Source organism: Gouania willdenowi, chromosome 14, assembly GCF_900634775.1.
Source record: "Gouania willdenowi chromosome 14, fGouWil2.1, whole genome shotgun sequence".
Taxonomy (NCBI): domain Eukaryota; kingdom Metazoa; phylum Chordata; class Actinopteri; order Blenniiformes; family Gobiesocidae; genus Gouania; species Gouania willdenowi.
In genome coordinates, this window is record NC_041057.1 from 5888123 (window position 1) to 5915618 (window position 27496).

General features: G+C 36.0%; 1 protein-coding gene across 5 annotated transcripts in view; it reads right to left on the reverse strand.

The window, feature by feature from the left end:
• Window positions 1-533: 533 nt before the first annotated feature.
• The window catches only part of LOC114475555 (cell adhesion molecule 2-like), a 330216-nt gene continuing 303253 nt past the window's right edge, over window positions 534-27496 (reverse strand). For all 5 annotated transcript variants that reach the window (XM_028466470.1, XM_028466469.1, XM_028466471.1 and 2 more), the window contains 2 exons: window positions 7126-7248; window positions 534-3882 (listed from right to left, as the gene is read on the reverse strand). In XM_028466470.1, the coding sequence (XP_028322271.1) occupies window positions 3764-3882; window positions 7126-7248 (242 nt within the window). In that variant the 3' untranslated portion in view covers window positions 534-3763. The remainder of the gene's footprint in view (window positions 3883-7125; window positions 7249-27496) is intronic.

Sequence of the window (27496 nt, forward strand, 5' to 3'; positions counted from 1 at the left end):
CATTAATTGGCCTAATTTAAGATATTTTATCTCATATCGATTTCAATTTTGCAGTCCCTTTAAAAAACGGATAAAGTAAAGCATGATGTGTTAAACTGAGGCCTTTTGTGAAGGAAATGAGGATTTTAATGAACCCAGAAAAAGGGGACAAACATCCAAATAAATATTGACATAAAACAAGTCCCACTGAGTCAAAACTAAGCAAATATGACAACTGATCAGCTGCTCCATGTGACTAAACATTTGCACATTTAAATGCTTATCAGTGTTGTTGTGTTTTTTAATCGTATTTGATCCAGAGTGAGTTGAGAAATTATATTTTAAAAAAAATTGCTTTCTTTTGGCTTTTGCATTAATGGCAAACTATGCAACTTTACAATGTTATCTAGCAAATGACTCATAGATAAAGCTTATTTTGTGCTATGAAACGAGGGCCCTTAGTGTTGGTCATTCCTCCCCATTATGAACTTCTGAATATATTTTGATCAGGGTTATTTCTTGAATTCTGTCAAATGAAATAAATTAAAAACAAATAAAGCCACGCCAATGTGTATTACCAAAACTCAGTTATTACACATTATATACATGCCTTGTGCCAAAACAAAAATACATCCATTTTTGAAGTGTGGAATTGGAATTTAAAAGAAAAAAAAGAAGAAAAAAAAAAAAAGAAATCAATGTGACTAATATACAAATTTCAGATAATACAGGAATCCAGAATTGAACAGCTATTTTCACAATCAACCACATTTCAGCAGACACAATATACAGCAGGGAGCTTGAAACCATTTCAACCTAAAGTATTAGAAATATTTCAATATATAAAAAAACAGATTTAGCTTACAGTTTTTAAAAAGATGCCTTTTTTTCCCCATCCTTAATTCCAGAATTGAATGAAACACAGTCTTATCGTCCCATTTCACCAAGGCAATCTAGTAGTAGTAATAATAGTAGTAGTAGCTGTTGGCAAAGTAAGAACACAGTAACTCATTTAGACACATTTGTGCTTTTCTACTTGACTCCAGGTTCAGATTTGGGAAAAAGAGGCCCCTGCATGTCTCACGCTGTTTCACTTTAACTCCAAAGACCCCATGAGATGAAAACCTAAGTCGAGTAACTTCTGACATAATGGAAATAAGAAGCACGATGCAGCTTTGATGGCATGATCACCACATGACTACCAGCCACTAATTTAACCCTTCTATTATCCTTGGGGTCAATTTGACCCCATTCGATGTTCATCATTCAAAAAATAATAGTTGACTTTGTTTTTTTGCTTCATATTTCATGTCTTTTTCTAATTTGATGGCTACGATTGATTAAACATAAAATGTGCTCAGCGCATGTTGCACGCATTGGGGTTCCGGTGGGGACCCCAAGCTGTTTTAACTGTAAAACTTGTCTGTGTGTGACCTTACATCCCCACACCTGCAGAGTTGATACTATTGAGTTGATACATGATATGAGGGGGGAGGGGCTTTTATAGTGAATATCCCCAAATATGTTACAAAAAATAAAAAAAAATAGGTAATTAAATATGCTTATGAGTGGTTGTAAATAATGTACATACCAGTATATGTGTATACTATGTCCGTGTAAGTATATTTTATTGTCATTGTCTTAAATGTATGACTACGGATGGAAAGTAGCCCATGGCTAAATCTGGCTCATTTATACAAAGTATTGTACTGGTGTTCATTAATGTGCACTGTCCTCCCCAAATAAACAAATAAAGTAAAAGAAAGGAGGGGTCACCAACATCAATCAATATGGTTTCATTCTGTTATTTATGTATTCAACAAAACTAGGTCAATCATTTTCTGAAAATAATTTTCTGAAGGCCAATATCCCTGGGGTCAGATTGACCCCAAGGGTTAAACGTATTGAGGAAATTAGGAGGGTTAAAAAAGGTGGCTAACTGATTGGTTTTTGATTACATGAAAGCTTATCTTGTCATTTGTATTAGTTCCAGCGACTTTTTGAATAGTATGTTAACTTGAGGTTTAGTTTATTCGAACAAGGTTTTCAGGAAATGTTTATCTCCCGATATGTTTGGACTGTTAACTGCCAGTCTTTGGCAGAGTAGTTCTGCTGATCGCCTTTGATGCTTCCTTTGAAGTTTCACTTGACCACCATGTAATAGTTCCAGCGAGTTTCATTTTGTCTTCTTTTTGAATAGTATGTTAAGTTGAGGTTTACCTGAAAAACCTTGCCTGACTAAACAAAACCTTAACTTAATATACTATTTAAGAAGAAGACAAAATGAAACTCGCTCAAACTATTACATGGAAGTCAACGTCAAAGGAACCATCAAAGGCAATCAGCAGAACTCCTATGACAGAATACTGCAGTTGACAATCAAAACAGTTTGGGAGATAAAACTTTCCTGAAAAACCTTGTCTGAATAAACAAAACCTCAGCTTTACATACTTGTCATTTTTATGGTAACCGTTTATATAAAATAAAGAGTGTGATTCTGGGATCTCATAGCAGTGGACAAGCTGCCTGCATCTGAAACAAGGACGAATCAAAACAAGTGAAACACACTGGAAAAAAACCCTAACTTAACACAACTACACTGTGTTCTTGCCTTTGTCTCGTTTTAACACGTTACATTTCAAGAAGTCCTTAAACTCTAAACGTTTCTCAATGTGACATTAAAACCTAAACAAAACTCTGAGAAGCCTAAACTCATTATCAATACTTTTTTTTTTTTTTTTACAGCTTGAAGAGAGAGGAAGATGACTTTTCTGTACACCTGAAGCCTTTTCACGTGTTCCGACACTACTCATGACCTTTTTTTTTTTTTTTTTGGCTAAACCGCAGCCCTGAAACAGTGCAGGAATAGAATATACAGATCAAAGGACACAGTGACAGAATGTTTTTAAGCAACGTGGTCGACAAAGTTTGATTGAGTTCACTTGATGCAATGCTTTTCTCCAGCACGTCTCGAGTGTTTTTGGTGTGTATCCTCCTTTTGTTCTAAAACAATACCACATCACCTTCTAGAAGCTCCTACACTAAAAGAGTGAAAATCATTTACACTTATCTGACAAACCTTGCTACAGTGTTACACAAAACCTTCTTCTTATCTTACAAGGGTGAACCATTTAATTACAAGTCTATTTAGCGTAGACAGCGGGAGGGGTGGGGACAGGTGGGTGGGTGGGTTATGTCAAAGTTCCATATTCAGTGTGACAGACACGTATAAGGCGTAAAAAGCGCGTATCTTTGTAGAAATTATATTTCTTCTTTAAAAAGAAAAAAAAAACAAAACGCAATGCAATGCATAATCAAAAGCTGTGTGAGAAAAAAAGCAACGCGTGGATGGCAGCGTTAACCACCTACAAAGCATTTTACATCGCTACTGACAGACGATACATGAAGGCATTGACAGAAGTTCAATGGCGTCTGTATTTTTAGGCACCGTGTTGATGTGAGATATGATACGTGGTTTGTTTTGTGAACGTACGTGAATGAAAAAAACAAAACAAAAAAAACCGAATAACAACGAATTTGAGAATCGGTTTCCGGGAGAAAAGGGGGAACGAGTGAATTAGCCGTCGTGATATTCAAAGGATGAAGGGGAATATGGAGGTGAGCAAAAACGAGAAAAAAAAATAAACTTCCGCCAAAAGAAATGAAAACTAAAATGTAAAAGAAAGGGTAATAGGGTGAGATGTATATAACGGTGGATTGGTGGACTGCCCTGTGGCTTCCTCGTTGACATGGCGGGTACAGAGGTCATAAAGTGTGACGCGGTCTAAATAAAGTATTCTTTCTTTTCCTCCGCGTGCGCGTGGTTGCCCTCGGCGTTGATGATGGCCGTGTCGGCGTCGGGTGCGTCGTCCGCCCCTTTGGCCTCGTTTGTCAAGTATGTTCCTGTGGATAAGGAAGAAAAACAAACACATTTTACAGGGTGAAAACAAACACCCAGCAGCTCTGCATAGTGTTTACTGCCGGGGGCGGAAAAAAAAAAAGACAACATCAGTGATGCTACATTATTTATACACAGAAACATTGAGGGTCTAGCAGATTGCAACACATTTAGATAGTGTAAAGTGTAAAATAATACAGAACTAAGTAGGATTTTTGCAGCTGAAGCTCTAACACCGGGGTTTTAAACCTTGGGGTCGACTGGAAATAAAATGAGTTCCACAAAATGTCTAATAATAATAAAAACAATTACAGTAACACTTTACTTGAAGCTTTATACATAAAGGCTGAAATTACGTCACATAACGCCTGTCATTAGCATGAATAGGGTGTCGTGAAGGCTGTCATTAAATGTCATTTGTTACCCTAACTCAAACCATAACCCTATCTAACCCCACTCGATCCCTCTTCCTAACCCAAAAAATGCCAAAATAGCTCCAAAGGTGTCATGATTTAGCAAAAAACAGTTAATGACAGCCTTCATGATCACTTATTCATGCTATCTATTTTGCACAATTAATAAAACATTAAATAATATCACAGAAATAGATATACAGTGCATACAGATATACAGTATGAATATACAGAGGAAGAAAGCAAATTAAAATTAAAACACCACATGCAAATCTCCAATTGTATTTCTGTACTTTCACTTTCTCAAATATAAATCTCATTAAAACAAAACAACATAGTCATCAACATCCCCAGGCAAAAAAAAACAAAAAAAAACGAAACAAGGGTAATAACTCCGGAAAATGTTTTTGCGAAGCTTCTCATTTTCGAACTCCATCAAAGTATTGATACCCTAAAGCCACACACCGAATTTGGTCATCATATCTTAAACAGTTTCTGAGAAAAGCTGTGCCCTTTAACTCGGATGGAAGGACGCCTGGACGGAGCTCAAACCTATATCCCCCTTCCACACTTTGTGGCGGGGGATAAAAAAAAAAATACCACTATACAAAAAGTCTGCTAGCTTCATGCTAACGTCTAATGGAAAACCCATGTATATGGCAGTATATCGGCACTGATTTATATAACACACTGTACATGCTTAACTTTCACAAACACAGTCTTAAGAGTGTTAAGAGACCAGTAGGCCGTGGGCTTTCAAGATAGCAACTTCCGACTACTGCGGCAACAGTGTCAAAACACACAAACTCACCCAGAGTAAAGAATAACGGAACAAGGGCAATAACTCCGGAAAAAATAATTGCGCACTTCTCATTTTCAAACTCCATCAAGGTATTGATAGCCTGAACTGTATAGGTCGGGTCCATATTCTATAGACACAACTTGTAGAAGTTGCACCGTTTTTTTTTTTTTGTCATTTTTTAGATGTGAGAAATCATGAGTTTCTTACTTGGAGAAAAACCTTGTAACAAAATAATCCTCCAGCCTGTTGTAAAGCTGTAGAGATGTCAAAGCTGATTTATTAATGTTCATTTCACTCCATCAGCGCTTCAAGTCACAACTGAATTAATGTTATTTCACAGCCCTTTTCTTCTCCCAGAATAAAATTAATATTAAAAGGAATTCAATGACATTTTGGTATTGCCTCTAAAAAAGACAAAAAATGACAGAGAAAATAATAACCCAGTAAGATATTATTTTGTGGTGCATATTAAAGTTGATATGCATGCAGAGTTCCTTTAATATTGTCTTCCTTTAATTCCCGTCTGCAGATGTTTCAGACGGTTCTGATGACAGTCAAGTCATTTAGGCAGCTCTGCCATCACACATTGACTTATTCGGTTTGCTTGTATTTAAAGTTGGAAACTGGCACGTATTAGACTCATCCTGCAATATGGTAGCTATTACTTTCAGAGAACCTCCTGTGTAATATGTAATGCTAATATAATTAAACATATGGCATAGCTGTTTACGGAAAACAATGGAACACATTTAAAAAAGAATTTCTTGGTATTTTATATAGATTTAAACTAAATATTCAGACCTCGATTGCTGGAGATGGTCATCTTTTTTTAATCAGACAAAGACATAGTGTTGGCCTCATAGGTTAAAAAAAACTTAAAAGGTTGAAATTGAGGCTCAAAAGATTGTTTTTATCTCCACTGTAAACACTTGGTTTATTGACATTGTCGGAAAGGTTTTGTGCATTGCATTGTGGGATGTGAAGTCCCCAAAAACTTTGCCAAAGTGACTTCCCAACACATTTTTGTTTAAAAAAAAAATTGTGGCAAAACAATGGCAAATCTGGTGGTCGGAGGTGATATCACGAAGAATACCAGGAACAAAAATGGAGTCAAACCAATCGCTGTCCGCCTTGTTTGGTGAAGAAACACAAGAAATCACAGTAACAATGAAGGAAACACACTTCTATGCATCTGTCTACGGCAGTGTTTCTCAAATGGGGGTACGCGATGGCACTACAGGGGTGTGCTTGAGAGAGAGTGGAAATTAAAATGAACAAAAAGTGTCAGTCTTGGTCCCACAGCAGGCGTGAGATGACCGGAAATAAATCTATTCAGGAGCCACACTGTTTTTCAACCTTGGCGTTGGGACCCCATGTGGGGTCACCTGGAGTTTAAAAGGGGTCGCCTGAAATTTCTGAAAAATTAAAATAGATTTTTGACATTTTTAAATCATTAATAAAACAACACACAATCTTAAACAACTGGATTTCTATACTGTCACTTTGTGAAATATAAATCTAGTTAAACTAAAATGCAGTACAAAATGTATATATGTATTTGAGCAAACACGATAAAAAAACAAATTCTAAAAAAAAATGGCCTTGGGGATCTTTGAAGATCGCCAGAAATTCTTGATATCAAAATGGGGTCACAATCCAAAAAAGGATTGAAACCCTTGCACTAATGACTGCTTTATTCCACTTATTTACAAATTAAGATTCTTTGAAATGTGTTTTATTTCTCGTTCATTCCATCATTATGTTCTATAGTTGTTTTTTAAATAAAGCAAACTTTTGTGGTCAAACTAAGGGGGTATTGTGATTCAGAAATAAGAGAAAGGAGGTACTTGGGCCAAAACAGTTTGAGAACCACTGCTCTACGAGACTCCACATTCCGCAATGCAATGCGTGAAACTTTTCCGATAACGTCCAGCTATTACATATTTTTTTGAACCAAGAACTATCTGCAGGTGGGACACACTTTATGACGTGTCTAAGCATTTAGAAACTAGGGTTTGGGGATGTGTTTTTACCTTTATGCCTTGCCAGGTATCTTCCAAGAACAATGATTAAACACAAGGTGACAAAGACCACTACGGCCACCACTCCTCCAATCAGAGCATGGTCAGTGCCGTGCTGCCCTATAGCGTTGGGATCTGAGGAGAAACAACAAAACAAAGGGAAAGACAAAAGGATATGATGAAAGCTCTGCTGGGTCAAGAAGACATGTTGTGAAACGACAAGAGAACACAGAATTCTGAAAGAGATGATTATTTCCACGCCGTTTCCACTCTAACGATTGTTTCGAGCAGCTGTCGTTTGTCTCTTCTCTCACGTCGTGCAGTCAGAGACGAGCTGCACTGTTCTCAGAGAATATTAAAATGGTAAAAAAAAAAAAAGAGAGGAAGAGACACTGACACCACACTGACACAATAAGACAGGAAGGCACACATTCACCCTGCAAAACGAAGGTAAAAGAGCACGAAGGAAGCAAAGAGAGGTGAATAATTCAGGACCACCCCCACAGTGCTGTAGAAGTGCCCAACATGTAAACCCGTGCAGCAGTAAAAGACAAGTACACAGTAAATAAATCATCACACGGAGAATGAAAAGGAAAGATTAATCTATTTTTGTTTCACAGTGAGGAGGAATTGTTAAAAGAAAAATGAATTAGGTGTTGGGGAGTTGCTGGCGCTCCCTCGGCTCTTGGAAGCCAAGCTAGCGGAGTCATTAAAGAGTCACGATTCTTCCCCCGTTCAAACCTTGGCTCTTCTTTTCTTACAGCAGCAGCCTACTTTTATTCACTCTGACTTTCAAAGTTTGGTTTGTAGGTTATTCAAGGTAAGAGTGGGGGGACCTGGCACCAGTGGAGCGACTACAGGTGGAACTCCTAGAGAAAGGTCACAGTGACAGCAGAGGAGACGATGGCTAATGGAGACGCTTGTATTTTTCATATCAGTCCACGACACCTGAGAAATTAGCACCCATTTCATTATCCAGGACACGCCGCGTACAGCCCTGCCATTTACTACAGGTTTAGTCATAGTCAAATGAGTTCATCAGGACTATTTCAGTTATAGTTTTATAGATTTAGCCAACTAAAAATGACTTTAAAGTTTGGCCTAAAATCTTTAAAATTTACTTTTAGAAAATGACAACTTGTTCTGCTTTTGGTTGCTCTAAATAATCAGGAAAATTAAAGATGTCGAAGTAAACCTCCTTTGTTTACCAAAAGAAAAGACATGCAAACGCTCAGAATCGAAGTCTTTTTACGTAGGAGTCCTTCAATAGTCCACGATTACTTGCTAATTTCAGCCTCCAGCGCATAAGCCACACACTGTTTAAGGGGAAGTAAAAATCCCTTTGGAGAGCTTTTCTTCTCTGCTTCATTGTCTACAACGAAACCACAGAGTTGGAACTGTTGCCCCTGCAGTCACAGACTTTTTTCAGGTCACAACTGTTTTCATAAAAACTTAAGACGTTTACATCCACATCTTTATATTTTCTTGATTATTTAAAGCAACCAAAAGTAGCACAAGTTGTAATTTTTACAGAAAAAGCCACTAAATGATCTATAAAGCAGACTGAAAGCTTCGCTCCAATAGAAAACAATGGGATGTTGACATGCAGTGGGGCCGTGTGACACCATCAATCACGTGATTTCAAGATGGTGGAACACAAGCTCTTAAACTGTAAAGTAGTCCCATTTTGAAAGTTAATAAAACAAACATGGTGTATGATATGTGATTACAAAAATTCTAATAAGTATATTTAAAAGATTTGAGGCCACAATTGTAAAAACAGTGGAGGATCCCTATAAAATTTTAGTTGATTAAATATGTGACTAAAATAAACAAAAAATGATTCAGTTAGCATTAATTAACCTGATATTGGATGGTATTATTATTTGTAAAGACACATAGACAGATTTGATGTGATCAATGCCTATAAATCAGCTTACTTCCTATTGGATCACCATCACCGGCTTGTCCCGCCTGCCAGTCAACGAAAGTAGTTTTCATTGGATACCTTCCTTGGTTCCCATTGGATTTTGTCCCATGTGAACATTATAGTTTTAGTCTATATTTTAGTTTATGTTAATATGTATTTTTATTTAGTCATAGTCAAGAAAAACCAAGATGAAAAGTAATAGTGGACAAATTCACCACTTCCAACGATGTACACAGTTTCTCTAAAGCGTTTTTGCTTTTCTTTCATTGTCTGCTCATGTGGCTGAAGTGAACAGCTGGCAGACTCTCGCTCCATAAGTCCCCTTGGTCTGAGTGACCAGGTAGTCACACTTCACCGGCTCCCAGTGGACAAACACACACCCGGTGCTCAAACACAGGCGTGTGTGGAGCAGTTTGACTGTGCGACAGTTCTGCATGGTCAGTGGAGCAAGGAGTAGAGAAATGTTCCCCTGGCAGGAGTCAGTGCGGCAAAGACTCGGGCGATCGGTTTAAAACACGTGGGGACGTCTCCTCACTTTGTTCAGGCAGGGCCAACGTTTCTTACCGTCGCACACGTTCACTGGTTGATGGATGTCAGTCCTACTCTGACCAAGCAATGTGAGATGTTGAGTTCTTAATAAATCCCATTATGTTTTAGTATGTTTTATAAAACCTCAACTCATGCAGTTTTCAAATCTGACATTTTTGCATTACAAGATTTTCATTCTTCCTGTATCCTGACTTGACTGACCATCAATTTAAATACTCATTTGAGCATTGTAAGAACATTTAAAGTAATGTATTTAAATCAGAAGTTATTAACCCTACCTATACTACTTCCCCCAGCCCTAATCCTAACCATAGGTGAAAGTAACAGATTACAAGTACTCACATTACTGTAATCGAGTAGCTTTTATGGGTGCTTGTACTTAAGTAAGTTTTAAAACAAGTAAAGTAATTCACTACATTTCTACACCCAACCTATACTGAGTAAATTATTGTTTTTTTGTTTTAAAATGATCAACAGACATTGTGAAGCTACAAAAAAATGAAATGACCAGACAACAATCAAATGCATCACATCATAGCCGACCAATCAGATTAAACGTAATGCACGGCACCAAAACAGCATGGAATGCTGGTCATTTTCTCAGTTTCTAGAGTTCATAAATGTAGCTATACTTTTAAATCATTGGTTTTATTTTATTTAAAAAAAATAATTGTACATTTTGACAAACCTTTTATTTTATAAAGATGCCTTTGTGGAAAATAAATTAAGTTCCAATTGTGCAAGATTTAATCTCTTCCTTTTTAAGTTCATACATGAGATGTTTACTGTATGTAACGGAACCATGGCAAGATTTATTACCAAAAATAAATGTGTGGGTGAAAGTAACTAGTAACTTTTACTATGAGTACTATTTAATTGAGCTACTTTTTTAGTTTATGTATGACTTACTTGTACTTGAGTACAATTTCAATCAAGTCACAGTACTTCTACTTCAGTAGGATATATCAGTACTCTTTACCCCTCTGATCCTAACCAACCCCTTATTATTATTATTATTATTATTATTATTAGCAAAACCAAATAATCTTCTATATTGCAGTACTCAGTATTTCACAGAAGGGGTTCGATTCCCCATCTTTTTTTCATCTAAAGCATATTTTCCCTCCAAGAACACAAATAAAAGTAATTATGATCAGCACGAAAACATTAGGAAGTCGTGCCGGCACGTACAAAACTATAGATTTATTAACGTGACAGTTTCAACAATCCACCGTGAGATTGGGTTGGACCATGAAAACCAGTTCTGAGGACCATACAGTTGGCCTAAATGTATGGGAAACAGGATCCAATTTGGATGAAACTCAACGGAATAATTGAAAAACCAATTTTACATAACTGAGTCAAAATTCATGATGATCCGTCGATTATTAACCGAGATATTAATTTTTGAAAGCAAAAATCAAGATTTTTTAAACTGATCCATAATCAGTACACTAGTCTGGATCCCCTTCCGAATTTAGTTGAATCTTCAGTGACATAAGGTCTGAATCCGTAATTACGTAATCCTGCTAATAGACAACAAACAAATCAATAAATGCCGGTGAAGCTAATAGTAGCTATGGCTAGTAATAAGCCATAAAAAGTACATTAGTTTACTGCATGTCTATGAAATCCCAAAGGTTAGAACTCATTACGCATGTCATAATAGATGTGATTAATGTGTGATTACAGTCCATAGCCTTTATAGTATAACATGAAACTGAGGAAGGTTTGAAATTGGTGTCGAAGATTATTTTAGTCAGTTTAGCCAAAAAAAAAAAAAAAGAAATACAGAGTATGAGATCTTCTTAGAAAAAGGAGCACAGAATATGAAACAGCCAAGGTCGCAATGACATTGGCTGTTTTCACACCATCAGGATCTGATCATAGGAATAGAAATATCACATGTAATACAGTCGAATACTGGTACATTTCCTCAAAAGCATGCTAGTGATAATTATAAGGAATTCTAAGGCTGAGGAATTCATCCAAAATTATTCCTTGGTGTTAAAATGTAAAAAAAGTGGCTGCTGGAAGTCGAATATTACTGACCATAAAAAGCATACACTTTACATCAGGGGTGTCAAACTCATTTTAGTTCAGGGGCCAAATACAGAGCAGTTTGATCTCAAGTGGGCCACAGATTTAATGTGGGAAAACAAGTACTTTCAACATTATTGTGTCCTAGTTTGCACATCTATGTATACATAAAATACTGAATATGTAGGAAACTGACAGCGTCCAAGCAATAAGGGACAGATATCAGTCCCAACAGGATCTTCACTTTAAATTTCCAAGATTTTGTGACAAATTTCTATTTACTTAAGGGAAATATTATGTAAGTTTAACATACAAAATCGCCTGCAATTATTGTTGAGTTTCATTTACACAATGATTCATGTTTTCTCTGTTTTTTTTACGACTATTACTTTCTTCTGTGGGCCGAATTGGATGCTCCAAAGGGCTGGATTTGGCCCCCGGGCCATGGGTTTGACACATGTGCTTAACAAAGATATCCTAATGTTGGCAGGAGGATTTGTAAGGAAACAAATAAACAAATGTGGTTGATTTGGCTCTGCTGCTGAAAGTCTTAAGTGTTTTCATGTTTCAGATTTGTAGAGTAGTAGATTTTTAGTGTAGTGTTCCATTAATGTGATTTTTCTGCAACATTAAAAGCCTATAAGCTAAACACTTTTTCACAAACAACGTGCTTTTATCTGAGTAACAGAGAAACACTCCACAGTTTTTATATTCCTGTCTTCTATATTCTGTTCTAGTCCACACGGCGGGAGAAAAATACAGCACGAGCGAAAAAAGGCAGAGGGGAAAAAAAATAGATTTTGACACAAAAGGCATGAATTTCATTTAAAATAGAGGACAAAAAGGAGAGTGGATCCAAAAAAGCAGGATAGACATTTTCATGGCTCCAGAGCACATTATCTTTTTATACGTTCTTCTCTTAGTGATATAATATATAGGAGCGTGAGCAAACTCCTCTTTGAATATTTATAAAAACCTTCCTTGTCACCTGGCCTTGTGAGCTGAGCCTGTTTAATAAATGACAAGGGGTTGAGGTCATCCATGAACTAATAGTTGGCCAGACAGATCTAAAAACATGAACCACTAACTCCTGATCTGATCCGTTTCACTCATACTGGGGTTACACTCAGAGGTTATATCACACTCATCCTGTGGGAATTTTAAAAATGCTTTAATAAGGCTGGAACTAAAAATACGAACAAATGGAGTAATTTCATCAGGTTAGATTAAATGACATCAATGATGTGACCTCGTTTCACGAAGGCACATCAAGCATTTGGTAACCTTGAGCATTTTTTTAGGCCAAACTTCTGGATCAGTGGAGCTTTTTTTCTCTTCATGCCTCAAATAGGCGACGACTACATAATTGTTACATTTATTTTTTCTACAAAATGAGTGTTAATCTGGGATATGAACATGCTAAGCAATATTTATTCAATGCAATATGTCTAATGGTATTTGAAATGATTAACATACAGTACACAGAAAGTAAAACAATCACTGTAGGTATGACAGGAAGTTTTTGAATGGATGGAATTTAAATGCTGTTTATGATTAAACTGTATATGTGTGTACTACTGTTTTGTGGCGTTTGTTCTTCATCAAAATGTATGAGTGTGTTTGTGACATGGGCAACTAGAGGCCCCCAAAGCAAATGCACAAAATGACTCTAAAACCACATGAAACAATGACAAAAATGCAAAAAATTACAACTAAATCACACAAAAATGACAAAAACAAATCAAAACAACAACAAAAACACGCAATATTAATTAAAAAATGCACAAAACAATGACAGAATGACTCCAAAGACACACAAAAAAATTGCAAAACAGACATTTACTCCAAAAACCCCCACAAAACAATAGCAAAAACATAAATGACTCCAAAAACACTCAAATAACAAGAACACACAAAATGACCTAAAAAACAACACAAAAAACTTCAACAAGACACAAAATGAAAAAAAAAAAATCCAACTAATTAAAACACAAACAAAAACACACAAAATTATTTTAAAAAATGCACAAAACAAAAACAAAATGACTCCAAAAAAATAGCAAAACAGACATTGACTCAAAAAACCCCCACAAAACAATTGCAAAAACATAAATTACATCAAAAACACATAATACAATAAAAAAATACACAAAATGACTCCAAAAAACACAAACACAAACACAAAACAATAGCAAAAACAAAAAAGGCAACAAAATGCATAGAATGACTCCCAAAACACACAAAACAATAACAAAAACACACAAACTTACAACAAAATCACACAAAACATAAAAAATATAGTAAAACGATGGGATAAATATACAAAACAAAAACAAAAATGCATAAAAACCCTTTGTTCTTTTCTGTATTAAAGCTCAGAATGGTCATTATTCTGATCAGACAATCCCATTTTTGTGTCCCCTGTTAAATAAAAGTTACCTATCTCTGCTGTAAATGACGCTTTATGTGGTGCTTTTTACTTGTGTGTGATACAGAGCGCTTGTCATTTACCTTCAAGCTTTGATCCACTTCTTTTTCAGTCTCAAGTACTTTTTTTATTTCCTGGGGCTTGTAATAATCACAAAGTAGCACTCGTGTATCGATCACCTCACACACAGATTATTCCTCGCTTTGGTCCATCATATGTCTTATATCATATTCAGAACAGCACAGATATTGCAAATGATCACAGTAGTATAAGCTCATTAAAGAAAAGCAAAAGAAAACAAAGCATCTATTAGAGTGTTTTTTTCAGCATATGCAGTATACCTGTATATAAAGCGATACATTATCACACGACGGGAAGCGCAGTAAAAAAGTCAGAATAGAATAACATGTCAGAGTAATAGTTTTGCCTTGTAAAAATAAACAGGACAAGGACAAATGCACAAACAGTGTCATAAATCCAGAGTGAAGTCATAAACAATTTAAAATGCTTTTTAACAACAAGATGATAAAAGCACTCAGCCCGAACGGAGAAAAATATAAAATAAAAATCCTCACCATGTGTTTGTGGAACACGAGCAACTATAAGAGCGTATCTGCTCAAACACCTGGGTAACGTTTCCATGTTTGGAAACATTATACGGCGTCATCTTGTCAAAGTTACACAGACGTGTAATGTTATAAATATTTTAAGGCTGTGGATATGCAAAGAACAGCTCCGCGTTTTGAATTTGATGAAGAACCTCTTTTGTGCGACGTGTAAAAGACGTGTGAACATCACGATAAGAGAAATGTGCCATTGTTAAAAGTATTGTTCGGCTCGGACTGAATACAAAAAAGAAAAAGCTTTGATCTGAACGCCATATTTTCTATTAACACTCAGAAAACATCAGATAAAGTATCCCCTTGATTTATCAGTATGTGACCCGTACAGCCTTTATCCACATTGTTGTTCCACATTCCTCTCCGTGCAGCGTCACTTTCCGCCTTTGAATTTTCGCTCATATTAAAATTCATCCTCTACAGGCACCTTTCTGCGTTTGGATTACACCTCATTCTTTTCTCTGTTTTTTTTTTACAGCTATCTCTGTAAAGCAAGGGGTTTTATTTGCTCGGATCAATAAAGCAGCAGCTATAGTTCAGACGTGGACAAAGCTGCCACGTCCTTGGGTTTGCTGTGTGGGTCAGGCAATCTCTGAGCGTGTGTTAGAGGAGAGAAAATTGTCTTAGCAAACAAAAGAAAGACGCTCAGTGGTTGAAATCCTCACTTTTGGAGAAATTCTTTCATTTTTAAAATGCAATCCTTGTCATAAAATCTTAATTCTGATCGCTGTTAAACTCATTTCAGTTCAGGGGCCAAATACGGAGCAGTTTAATCCTAAATTGGCCACAGATTTTATGCAGGGATAGAAGTAATTTTAACGTCATTGTGCGCTAGTTTGCACTTCTACATATACATAAAATACAAAATATGTAAGAAACCGACAATATCGAAGCAATAATTGACAGATATCAGTACGATCAGGGTCTTCACTAATTTCAATTTAATTAAGGTAAATATTATGGAATAATTTGAGGATTTTGTAAGAATTTTGAGTTTTTTTTTCAAAAGTTGAACATGAGAAATAACTGCATTGTGTGATATAAGCACCACGAAAACTGTGAGCCCCTGCAAATATTGTTAAGTTTCATTTACACAAAGATTCACTTTCTCCTGCTGGCTGGATTGGATGCTCCAAAGGGCCGGATTTGGTCCACGGGCCTTGAGTTTGACACATGTGGCTTAATCTGTATTAAAACATGACCAAAACCTAATGAAAAACAAGGAGATGATCATTTTTATTTATTTTTCATTAAATAAAGACATATTTTAAGCCTCATAGATCAATACATTGAAGAGCATTTGCTCGGAAAAATATGTAAAAGGTTAAAATTGCTGCTCGGAAGTTTGTTTTCATCCCCACTGCAAACACAATCTATCAGAAGCGTTTTGCACATTGCATTGTGGGACGTGGAGTCCTGTAAAAGGATGCATAGAAGCGTTACTTAATTCTTACTGTGATTTCTTGTGTTTCATCACCAGACCAGGAGGACTGTTATTGGCTTGACACCGTTTTTGGTTGTTTCGTTTGTTCCGGCCAGATTCAGATGTTTACGTGTAAATCCCCAAAATAAACATACACCATTGTTTTACAGCAACTTTGAGTAAAAACACCAGAAAAGTGACGGGAAGTCAATTTGACAGAATTGTTGGAGGCACTGTAAACACAAGGAATTACAGTAAGAATGAAGTAAAAACACGTCAATACATCTGTCTACGGAAGTGTTGCTCAAATGGGGGTACGCTATGGCACTACGGGGGGTTCTAGCGAGAGAGAGAGAGAGAGAGAGGGGAGAGAATGAGCGGAAAATCTACAAATGAAAGCATTAAAAATATGGATTTCTGTAATGTTTAGTTTTAGTTAAAAATTCTGATCATGTGTCGGGAGATGACGGGAAATGCTAAAAACTGTGGGAGTAATTCTATTTATGAGGCACTAAAAACTATTTAATTCCACTTATTTACAAAGCAATATTGTTCAAAACACTCATTCATTCTATCATTGCGCTCGATAGTCGTTTTTTCACAGTATATATATATATATATATATTTTTTTTTTACTTGTCTTTCACAGTATATTGAGCAAAATGTTGTAGTCAGACAAAGGGGGTACTGAGCCAAAAAAGATTGAGACCCACTGGTTTACGGGACTCCACATCCCACAATGCAATGCACGAAACATTTCCAACAATGTCAATAAACCGATTGTTTACAGTATAAGGATCAAAACAAACTTTTGAGCACCAAGTTCAACCTTTTACATCTATTTTCGAGCCAATGATTTTTGATTCATTTATGCTATCACACAAAAATGTGTTGAACATTGTGTGTATTGTTTTGCCAACGTTTGCTAGCAGCCAATCATATGTGAGTGTTAATTTTTACAGGTGTTTCTTTCTGACGTTCGTTAATAAAAGTCTCCTTCCATGTGTCTGAAGCCTACACTGCAGTCTATCCAATAAAAAAAATATCATTGAGAAATGACTGTAACATGTTATTTGTATTCAAAAATTATGACTGACGTGACAAATTCTAAATAGGATCAGAGTGGTTAAACCTATATTTTCCCCCCCGTAGAGTGAATATATCATGCCATACTGTAAAATCTATTACAAAATACAATGTTGCACAGCTGGAATTAAACTAAGCAGCAGGTTATATAAATTGCTTTACCTTTTTTCATTTCTAATAGACAGCAGCAGAGGTCCATAAAGGGAATTATAAAGGAATACAAGTGCATGTAAAGTAAAGCAATGTGTTTTATTAAGGATTCCAGCTGTGCTTTGCCGCAGACTCTCGACCCTGAATGCAACGCAACCCGACAACCTCAGCCACAATACTGTCGTATAATTAACTGTAAGTGGCCCAGCACGCAGAACTTTGCTGTAAACCAGGGCAGAAGTACAGTATGGGTGAGACACTTATTATCAGTAATCTGATTAAAGCGTGATTAAAAGCAAAACAGAAAAACCTGAGTCGTTGCATCCAATATATTCAAGTTTTCAAAGTTTGATATGAAAATACTTATCTACAGCAGGGGTGATATACACTACAAAATGTATCACGATAATTTCTGGTATTTATCACAGTAACGATTAGAATTCATTGTGATTAAATTCTCAACTTAAAAGCACACTGTAACTTTTGGCCACTAGGGACACTACACTTCTAACGTTCACGTCAAGCTACAAGCTACAAGCGCCACAGCACTGTCGCCAAAATCAACAGTCAGTCAGTGGGGCCAGCCTCCCTTGTCTTTTGATTGTGTATGCAGACAGTAGTTGACCTGGAACTTCAGGATAAGGATTGGCTCTAAGGGCTGGGTCGGTTGGGCTGGGGTGCGAAGCGGGGCTGGGCTCCTATATATATATATATATATATATATATATATATATATATATATATATATATATAAAAGGTAGAGAGTTTGCCTATGTACATTAAAAAACAATTATTTTTGTGTAGTTGTTTATTGCAATAATTAGGGCCCTATACAATCTGTTTTATTTTTTTTTCCAAATTCCATGTTTGCCTCATTAATTTTTTAAATTTTTTGGATTCAGAAATAATATTTTTTTTCATAAAATGTTAGTTTTTAACTCCTGTGAGAAAACAAAACAAATGCTAATATATATATATATATATAAACAATAAATAAACAAAAATGTATGTCAAAAATAGAGTAATATACAATTAAAAGGTAGATATAAGTTGTAGTGACATGGCTTATTTTGACTGCTCCTTTTTAATTATTTACATGTCATATAAAGATGTATGAGAGCAACATTAATGTCACCCAATTGCAAATTCCACTCAGGGATCAATGGTTTACTGAATCTGATCAGGTTTATTGATTAAGTTTTGATCAACTTAATTCAAATTCACTAATTTAAATGATCCTGATGACATCATTCCAGACGTAATAATTAAACAACCACAAATGGATGGTCTCGTCCACAGATGTTCTGTAGCACTGATGACATGTTGTTAACACACTCTGAATCAGAGCAAGTGAAACTGCTCATGTTCTCATGGAGCAGCGCTGCATTAGAAAGGGGCGGAGCTTCACAGACACCGTAAAGTGGTGGCTCTGTATTTAGGAGTCAGTGATGATTTGCGTAGTTTTTTTGGCAGTTTAGACACGGGGTTTTGGATGGTTTAGGAGATGTTTGAAGCGGCCAGGACGGGTGGGGAGTGGGCTGTGCACCTAATAAATGGTCCTCTGAAACAATGCATGAATGTAGTGTGTGAGTGAGTGTTGGTGGTGGTCGGAGGGGCCGATGGCACACTATGGCAGCCTCGCTTTCGTCAGCTGTGGCTAGAATCGTAGTTTACCACCACTAAGTGTGGAGTGAAAGAATAATCCCTTAATTCTGTAAAGCGACTTTGAGTGTCTATGAGAAAGCGCTATATAAAATTGACGCATTATTATTATTATTACTATTATTAATTATTCCCCATCGAAAAATCGTGCCTCGCGGCACACCGTTTAGGAACCACTGATCTAGAGGGCCAGATTTTGCCCCCGGGCCTTGAGTTTGACACGTGATCTACAAAACATAAGGAAATGGCTGCTTTTCAGTCGTAACTCCTTTAGCAGTGATATGATTTCAAACTTAAAGAAGTGACACACAAACACACACACAGAGTGAGAAAGTAAGATGAAATTTAGGAAAAAGAAGTGCTACATAGTGCCTGCAGACTTTGATTGTTCAATGAGTCATTTATGAGCAATCTTTTTTTTTTTTTTTTTTTTGGGCTGAGTCTGGAAATGTACCAATCTGCATCTAATGCGTGGGGCTAAAGCCAAAATGAAAGAGTCCCCACAGGCTGTAACAGAGCGCTGAATGACACTCCTGTGACCACCTCCTAATACACGCACCCACGCATGAGAGAGCATCCAATAAAGAGAGAAAAGAGGAGACGTTTATGAGATGTGCGTCTCTGTTTGTTTGCATGTCCTTGCACATTATTCCGAGCAGGGTCAAAGTAGATTAATTAGTTTCTCGAAACAATTTACTTTGACTAATCATTCAATAAAGCCCACATGAGGATGCTTTCCTGAATACTGAAGCACCTTTGGTTTACTTCCCTAAATGAAAAGAAATCTCTGGTCTGAAGGGAAAGAGGATGAGGTTATACACAATGAAAGATAATTATTATTTTGTATGAATTATCTGGGTCATATTCAGAATATGTCTTTACAAAACATCTATCTTTTGGAAAACAACAAAAAATGGAAGAAACTGCATCGAATTAGTCTATCACTTTTCCACTTTCAAAACAAGTTTTGGATATTTTTTGAATGCTCGGTCAAGTTTTTCAGAAACAAAGCGAATAATAGTCAAACTTTTTTAAAGGAGCCCAGAAATTAAAACCTGGCAATTCTTTACCAAAGCACGTTTGAATAACAGCATCTTGAACTTATAAAGAGGAAACAACCCCATAATTATCCATGACATTTTTTAAAATCATTTTTAGTCCAACTCTTAAGATTTTAGTCAAAGTGTTTCAATTTATCATGTTTAGTTGTACAAATGCAAGAGTGACTGCCCTCTATGGGTTGAAACATGAGTATTACAATCAAAATTATCCTATTTGCTGAGCAGTTTTACTTTTGACGAAAAATATGATAACAAAAACGTTATCACAATATAATGGTATTTTCGTCAATATATATTTTCTATGTAATATAGAATAATAACTACACTATATAAATTTGTCAAATGGGACTAAATCTAATCAGAACACATTTTTCTCACACTATCATTTTGCACTCTCATCTGAAAATAGTCGACTTTTACCCACCCATTTCATTGTCCTACCCTGACTCCCTCTTCCCAGTTCCTTTCCCCCTCACCTATGTGTAACATTCACCCTTTAATAAAGTTTTTCATACTCTTTCTTAGGGAGGGCTGCTGATAGTTACAATTATGCAATAAAATACATGTATTCATTTTATTGCAATAATAAAAAAAGCATAGCTGTCGTGAAAAGATTGCACTACATGTAGTGTTGACAACTTGTGCAGACAAGGAAGAAAAAAAAGAACACATTTTGTTTTTGTTCTGTGTGTATTTAAAAACATTAATAATATCCAATATCAGATTTATCAATGGTCATTAAATCTTTAAAAAAATGCATAAACTCTTATGCTTTATATTTTAGTCGACTAAAATCTTGATGTTATTTATCTGACTAAAACTAAGTTGCATTTTAGTCATATGACGAGGACTAAAACTAAATCAAAATTTGCCATCAAAATTAACCCTTTTGGTTGAGAATGGTGGTTTATTATGTTTTGGTTGGTTCTTACATCACAAACCACCACTGTTGGCCCCGCCCCCCCATAAAAAAAGCACCCGTTGACTCAGCAATCTAGGGCAGTGGTTTCAAAACTTTTCACATTCCCGTACCCCTTCAGACATTGAACCTGAAGCCATGTACCCCCTCCTGCACACTTAAAAACATAATAATGTAATGTGATATACAATGTAGCCCTAAAGCACAAATCTGGCCCTTAGACCATCAAATTCGGCCTGCAGGAGTGTGTTAAAAATATAGAAAAAACTAAAATTATTGTCCAGATTACCAAATACTTAAGTTGCTAATGAATGAGCTAGGATATCTAAACACACAAATTCAAAGTGTATTCCACAATATTTGGAGAATCCTAATTTTCCCATGTTTTTTTTTTCCCCACGAGTCCAGTTATTTTAAATTTAAGTCAATTTTCCTGCAATTATTTAACGTAATTTCCACAAATTAAAAAAAAAAAAATTGGACTCAAGATTAATGAAATTTGATAAATAAAATCCTACAGGGACTGATATGTCACTTATTGCTTAGATATTGTTGGCACCTTACATACTTTATGTATGAATTATACATCGTGTAAAGTACAAAAATACAGTACATTAATCAACATTTTTTTTTTAATTTCTATTCACGTACCCCCCATGACAATTTGCGTACCCCACTTTTGCAACCTAGGATCTAGAGCAAGTGTGTTGGAGAACTGTGAATATAAAGGTATAGTGAGTATTAAGTTGCTAGTTAGCATAGCATAGGTTGTTCTTTAGAGATTTTATAGTATATCAAAGCATTTTTTCTTAATTTCCAGTCTAGATGCATGTCATCCAAACCCTCTGGGTTTAGTTAAGTCTTTAATCATGCATCTTTGTGCTGCTAGCTGCAGCTGTGCAGCAACAGTTCCCACTTTAAGTTTTCATGAGTCCAAAGTTAGCTCCCAATGTTTAATTTATTGACACAGTGGTTATGCAATTTTTGACAATCACAAATCATGGCTCACAGTCGCCCCTAGGGGTCCCCGTACCTCAGTGTGAGAGACAATGTCTTAGATTCTTGGGGAATATTGTATGATTTCAAATTATGAGGTGGCCATAGCAGCGTGTTGTAGCTAAAAATTAAATAACTGAAGTCGATATACTGTATCAAAAAAAAAAAAAAAACTTGACAGCCTCACATTTGCACGCACCTGAGTGCTTATTCAGGATTGCAAGTTTCAAGTGTCCTCCGCCTTTGCAGTTTAATGAAAAGAAAGGCTATTACACGTAATACATAACAGTCGCCCCAGGATCTAATGATTTTTCTTTTCCCATTCTACACTTTATACCAAATTGTTGCAATAATTCTGTCCCAAAGCGAGTTCATGTGACAGGTCATCAATAAGCTCGCCCACCAATAAGTAGGAGACCTTTGTATTATGTTTTAATTCTTTCTGTGCTTCTCGGCTTTATGGTCTACAGAGTGGAGGAAAGTGGGACGAGGACAGTCTGTGCAGTTCAATATTTAACCATTTCACCCAAGAGATACTTTGGCCTTAACCTATGTGGTTTAATTGCAACCACCAAGCAGGTGCCCTGGACACATGCCCTCAAGAAAATATGTCTTTGGCTCATCACAGAGGCTAACCTATGTCTCCCATATTAAACCCAATCGATAGCAATTGAATAAAGTGGTGACAAATCTCCCAGAGGAATGAAAACCGTCTTTTTCCTTATTGAATTTTCACGGTGGGTTTGTCCTCGCTCTGAAGACGCCTCACTAGGTGAAAGTGAGGTTAAAAACCTGGAATCAGTGCAGGCAGGCTTGTGAACCCGAAATAATGTGCAAAGGAGATTAAAGAGAACAAAAACACATTCTAAACACATTCCATAGATTAAAAGCTTGCAATTACAGTTTAGATCGATTCATTATTTCATATTACTTGAATATTTCTTTCTCATAGACATCAGAAGCTTAGCTAAGTCAAACCTAATACACAGCTAAACAAAATGAACCCAAATTGACAGTGTAAACATGTTTTTTTCACATTATTAAATCAAGAGTAGAAATCACTGTTTTAAACAGGTGCAAATACTATGCATTATTGGTGCGAGAAGCATTTAGGGATAATAAATAAATAAAAATTATAGGTTAAATTAGACAATGTCAACTGGTGGCACACAAGGTAAACGCAAAAAGTGACATAGAAAAATAAACAAAACAAAAGCCAAAATACAAAAAATGACAAAAAAATATAATAAAATACTGACCACAAAAATTCACAAAAGGATATAACAATATACAAAACGACAACAAAAATAATCAAAATTACTTAAAAAACTTCACATGTAACTTCACATGACAAAAAAAACAAAATTAGTCCAAAAACACATAAAATTTGTCAAAAAGCACACAAAGGGCCTATGCTACGAATCTAGATAATTACAGTATATCCTGGATTAATTTCCCTTAGCAGGCTTCAACTCACCAAACATTCCCTGTCAGAGAGATGCTGTCTTATGACGGTCGATAACAACACGCTAATTTAAGACAAGTGATTTCAGCCTCGGTACGTGCGCGTTCACATAAAAGGCGAGGAGATAGCAGCGTCTGATCAATCAATGGAGAACCTGGCAGACTGAGCGTCTTTACAATGCTTATGATCTTAAACAAATACATCTAATTTAAATCCATGATGACAGCGAAGAGCAACACTGAGGCGGAGCTTATATACTCGCTCAGATCTGATCCACTTCATAACTTGGCCCCGACCAGGTTAGGTGTTTAAATTTAAAATGATGAATAATTAAAATCTATAATTTAGACCAAAAACAACACTATTGTTACAGAAAAGGCAGGAATGAAAGAACCCAGACAGGAAGCTGCTGACACTGATAATGCGTAAAATTATTTAGATTACGTATTTATAAACGGACAGCGCTCAGTTTCACACACATTTTTCTATTCACCTTTTATTGGACAGCTCATTTTCTAAGAGAACTGATTGGTCAGGAGGCGGGACTTTAGCATTTGCTAAGATCCTAGCCAGAGCAAAACCTGCTCCCGACCAGGCTAGCCGTTCAGCTTAAGTTACCATGGTGATTTAGCTCTGTAAGACATTAGTCCAGCACACACTGATTAAATCCTGGAAGTTAGCGCAATGAGAGGTAATCTCGCTCCGTAACATAGGCCCTAAATGGCAAAAAAAAAAAAACAAAAACACAAAACAACAAGACAAAATCATTTTAAAAAACAAAACAAAATGACAAGACAAATTCCAATAACACAAAACAACAACAAACACACACAAAATAAAAGAAAAAATATACAAAATTAGACAATAATTTGCAAAATGACAACTAAAATACACAAAATAAGTCCAAAAACACACAAAACGTCAAAAAACACGCAAAATGACAAAAAAAAACATACAAAAGAGAAGAAAGATACACGAAATGAGAGAAAAATTCTCAAAATGACAACTAAAATACACTTAATGACAAAAAAAAAAAAACATACAGAAACCATTTGATCGTTCCTGTATTCATGCTCATATTGGTCATTATTCTAAATGCCGACATGAATCTTGACATTGTGGCCCCCAGCTGTGATAGAAGTTTACCATCTTTGGGTTGTGTGATTGCAACAGGCGATTGCATTATTCTGGTGTTGTCTTTTCTCTATATTCTCCGTGCATTCTCTTACTTTTCTATTGCATCCATAGGAAGAAAAGCAGCAGAAGTTTCAGTGAGAAGGCGGTAGATGTCTTCTCCACAGGCAGAGACACTGGCCATGAATAATTGCTGTCTTCTCAGCAGTGGGCCCATTTTCTGCAGTAATACCAGACTACTGAGGCCAGGATCTGGCCACTTGAATGCTGATTATGTGAAAGTGAATGGTAAATATTTTAAACCCCTTAAAAAAAAAAAAAAAAAAAAAAAAAGAAAACACACACATACATACACACACACACCTTTTCAAAGCATTTCCACCTTTCAGCTCCACAAGGTCAAAACTAATTTGCACGCCATGAAAAACATTTGGAGAACGGAGTGTGTGTTTGTCTGTCTGTGTGTATGCAAGGTCTGACATTACAAAGACCTCTGATACTTATCAAAAGAGTTATTATAGCCATTAAGGTTGTATGGGCTATTGAGGCAGTGTAAGGGTAGGTCGTACCTGCCAGCGTTCAATAATAAGTGGATTATAGTCCACGCGTATATGCTTTAACAAAAGTGGATTAAAAAAGCATAAAATCTTCTATATTCCTGCCCTCCATTTACATTCTAAAGACCAACATTGGTAAGAATTACAGGCATAGGTTACCGTCACATTTACATTTCCCATTAAAACCCCTGAGTCCACAATGTTGAACTATTTATTCATAAATATGCCTCCGAGGATGAATAAATGAAAAGCGGTGTGACTATAGTGGTCCACTAATACTCATTTTCACCATGTCAGCAGATGAGACTGGAAAATGGTGGTTTTTTTGTGAAATTATACAATAAAATGTGCTTAACAGGCCAATTGCCTCTGCATACATTTCTGTATATATGCCCAAATTAAAAGTTCTTTAACTGGAAGCGGGAAACGCAACACATATAAACGACGAGAGAATCGTAGGAGGTTGTTTTAGCTCCAGCCAATTTAGGCATGAAAAGCAAATACAGCTCGGCTCACAGATTTCTGGGGCGATATCTTGTCAATGAAATTAAACTGTGTTTTTTATCCATAACCTTAAAATGAAGTAGTGTATCCTAAAGCTCATGCTGCCTGTTTGAGTATTTTGGCATACGTTTGAAACGCATTACACTGATAGTAAAATGTTTTTTTTATTTTTTTATTAGAAGATTAAATCCCTACAAACACTATAGCCTACTGAAACACTTTTTTTTATTAATTTGGTGCTGTAATTTAATAGATCATTCTGAGCTAAAACCAGTCTAAATCTGTCCCTTATAATAATCATATTCCTGTTCTTCTTCAGATGGATGTAATAATAATAATAGTCATTTCTAAATTAAAACATTAATGCAACCCCTGAATTTTAAACACTTAAATGTAATAATAGAGATTTAACAAAAGAAATAGTAAGAGCTCTTAAAAACAGACTCAAAAGATTGCTTCTATAAAAATACGTGAATAGTCATTTAACCACATTAAAGCTGGCAATTATTGTGTTATAATCACATATGAACCCTTTGTTGTGCACTGACAGTATCATGGTGTAATGTAAGATAACCAATGGCTGCCACATCAACAACAACGTGACGTATGACTGGATTCCCACGTGGGCAGAAAGCAGTGTTGGAGCAGCTCTCCAGACGAGGAATTCAATTTCCTGCCTCTTTCCGCAGTTTATCGTGTCCTAAATTCAGCTGGGATTTAAGGTTGGGCCTCAGTCAGCCATTTAACTGCTTTGGGAATTCCTCCAAACACAATTCTTACACTTACTCTTCCCTTTGGCTCTTCATTTCACTTTTATTTTTCATGCATTTTCACAATTCTTCCTCTACTGTGTGTTGAATATGAATGTATCCAAAGATGCTTAATTAGTTGAAGGCACAGGCATCTCCATTTAAAAGCTAATGCAGGGATGGGCAACCTTTATCACATGTCATTTGGTGAGGTTTTTTTTTTTTGTAATTTTGTGTATTTTGCATAATTTGTTATTTAGTGTACTACTGTACTGCTTTTGTGTATTTCTGTTTATACTTTATGCTTTCTTTCAGTTATTTTTGTGTATTCATGTCGTCATCCTGTGTGTCATAAGAGTAATCTTAGTTATTTTAGTCGTCTTTTGTGTATTTTTGCTCTCATTTTGTGTTTCTTTCTGTAATTACCTTCATCAAGGGGGTAATATCTTCACTTGAGTTTATTATATTTATTTCATTATTTATTTGACTGTTAGCAGGATTACTTTAAAAGCACTTCAAATATTTTGACAAAATTTTAACCAAAGACAGACCTTACTCGACGGAAGATTCCAATGGATTTTGGGACGGGATCTGGATTGAAATACAGATTCTGGATCAGTTTATGAAATTGAAAAGTTCTAGTCTCTTATCAATGGCGAAAATTCACATTTCAGTTCAAAGTTGACTGATCTTTATAAAATTAAATTCAGTTATGTTGGAAAAATTGTGCTTTTTAATGCATTTTTTGAGAAAAAAATGTGTGTTCATTTGAGTGCTTTTGTTTCATCTGTCATTTTAAAATTATTCTGAGGGTTGCATGTGGCGCAGGGCTATAGCCACAACATGCTTTGTCAGGGAAGCAGGTTTGTGGAAAAAAAATACGAAACGTCATGGGGCTGATAGAGCTCCATAGTTGTTTGCTTTCCTCCACCAACTGTGAAAAGAGCTGGTAATAAATCAAGCAGACGGATGAAAGCAGATAGTGTAGTATCCTGTGATGGGTAGGGGGGATGTAGTGAAGGAGTCTGATATTTAGATTCCCTAAAGATACACGGAGAAGCTGAGCTGCTCTTGTGTCTCTGCATTACACAAACAGGCATCAGATAAGAG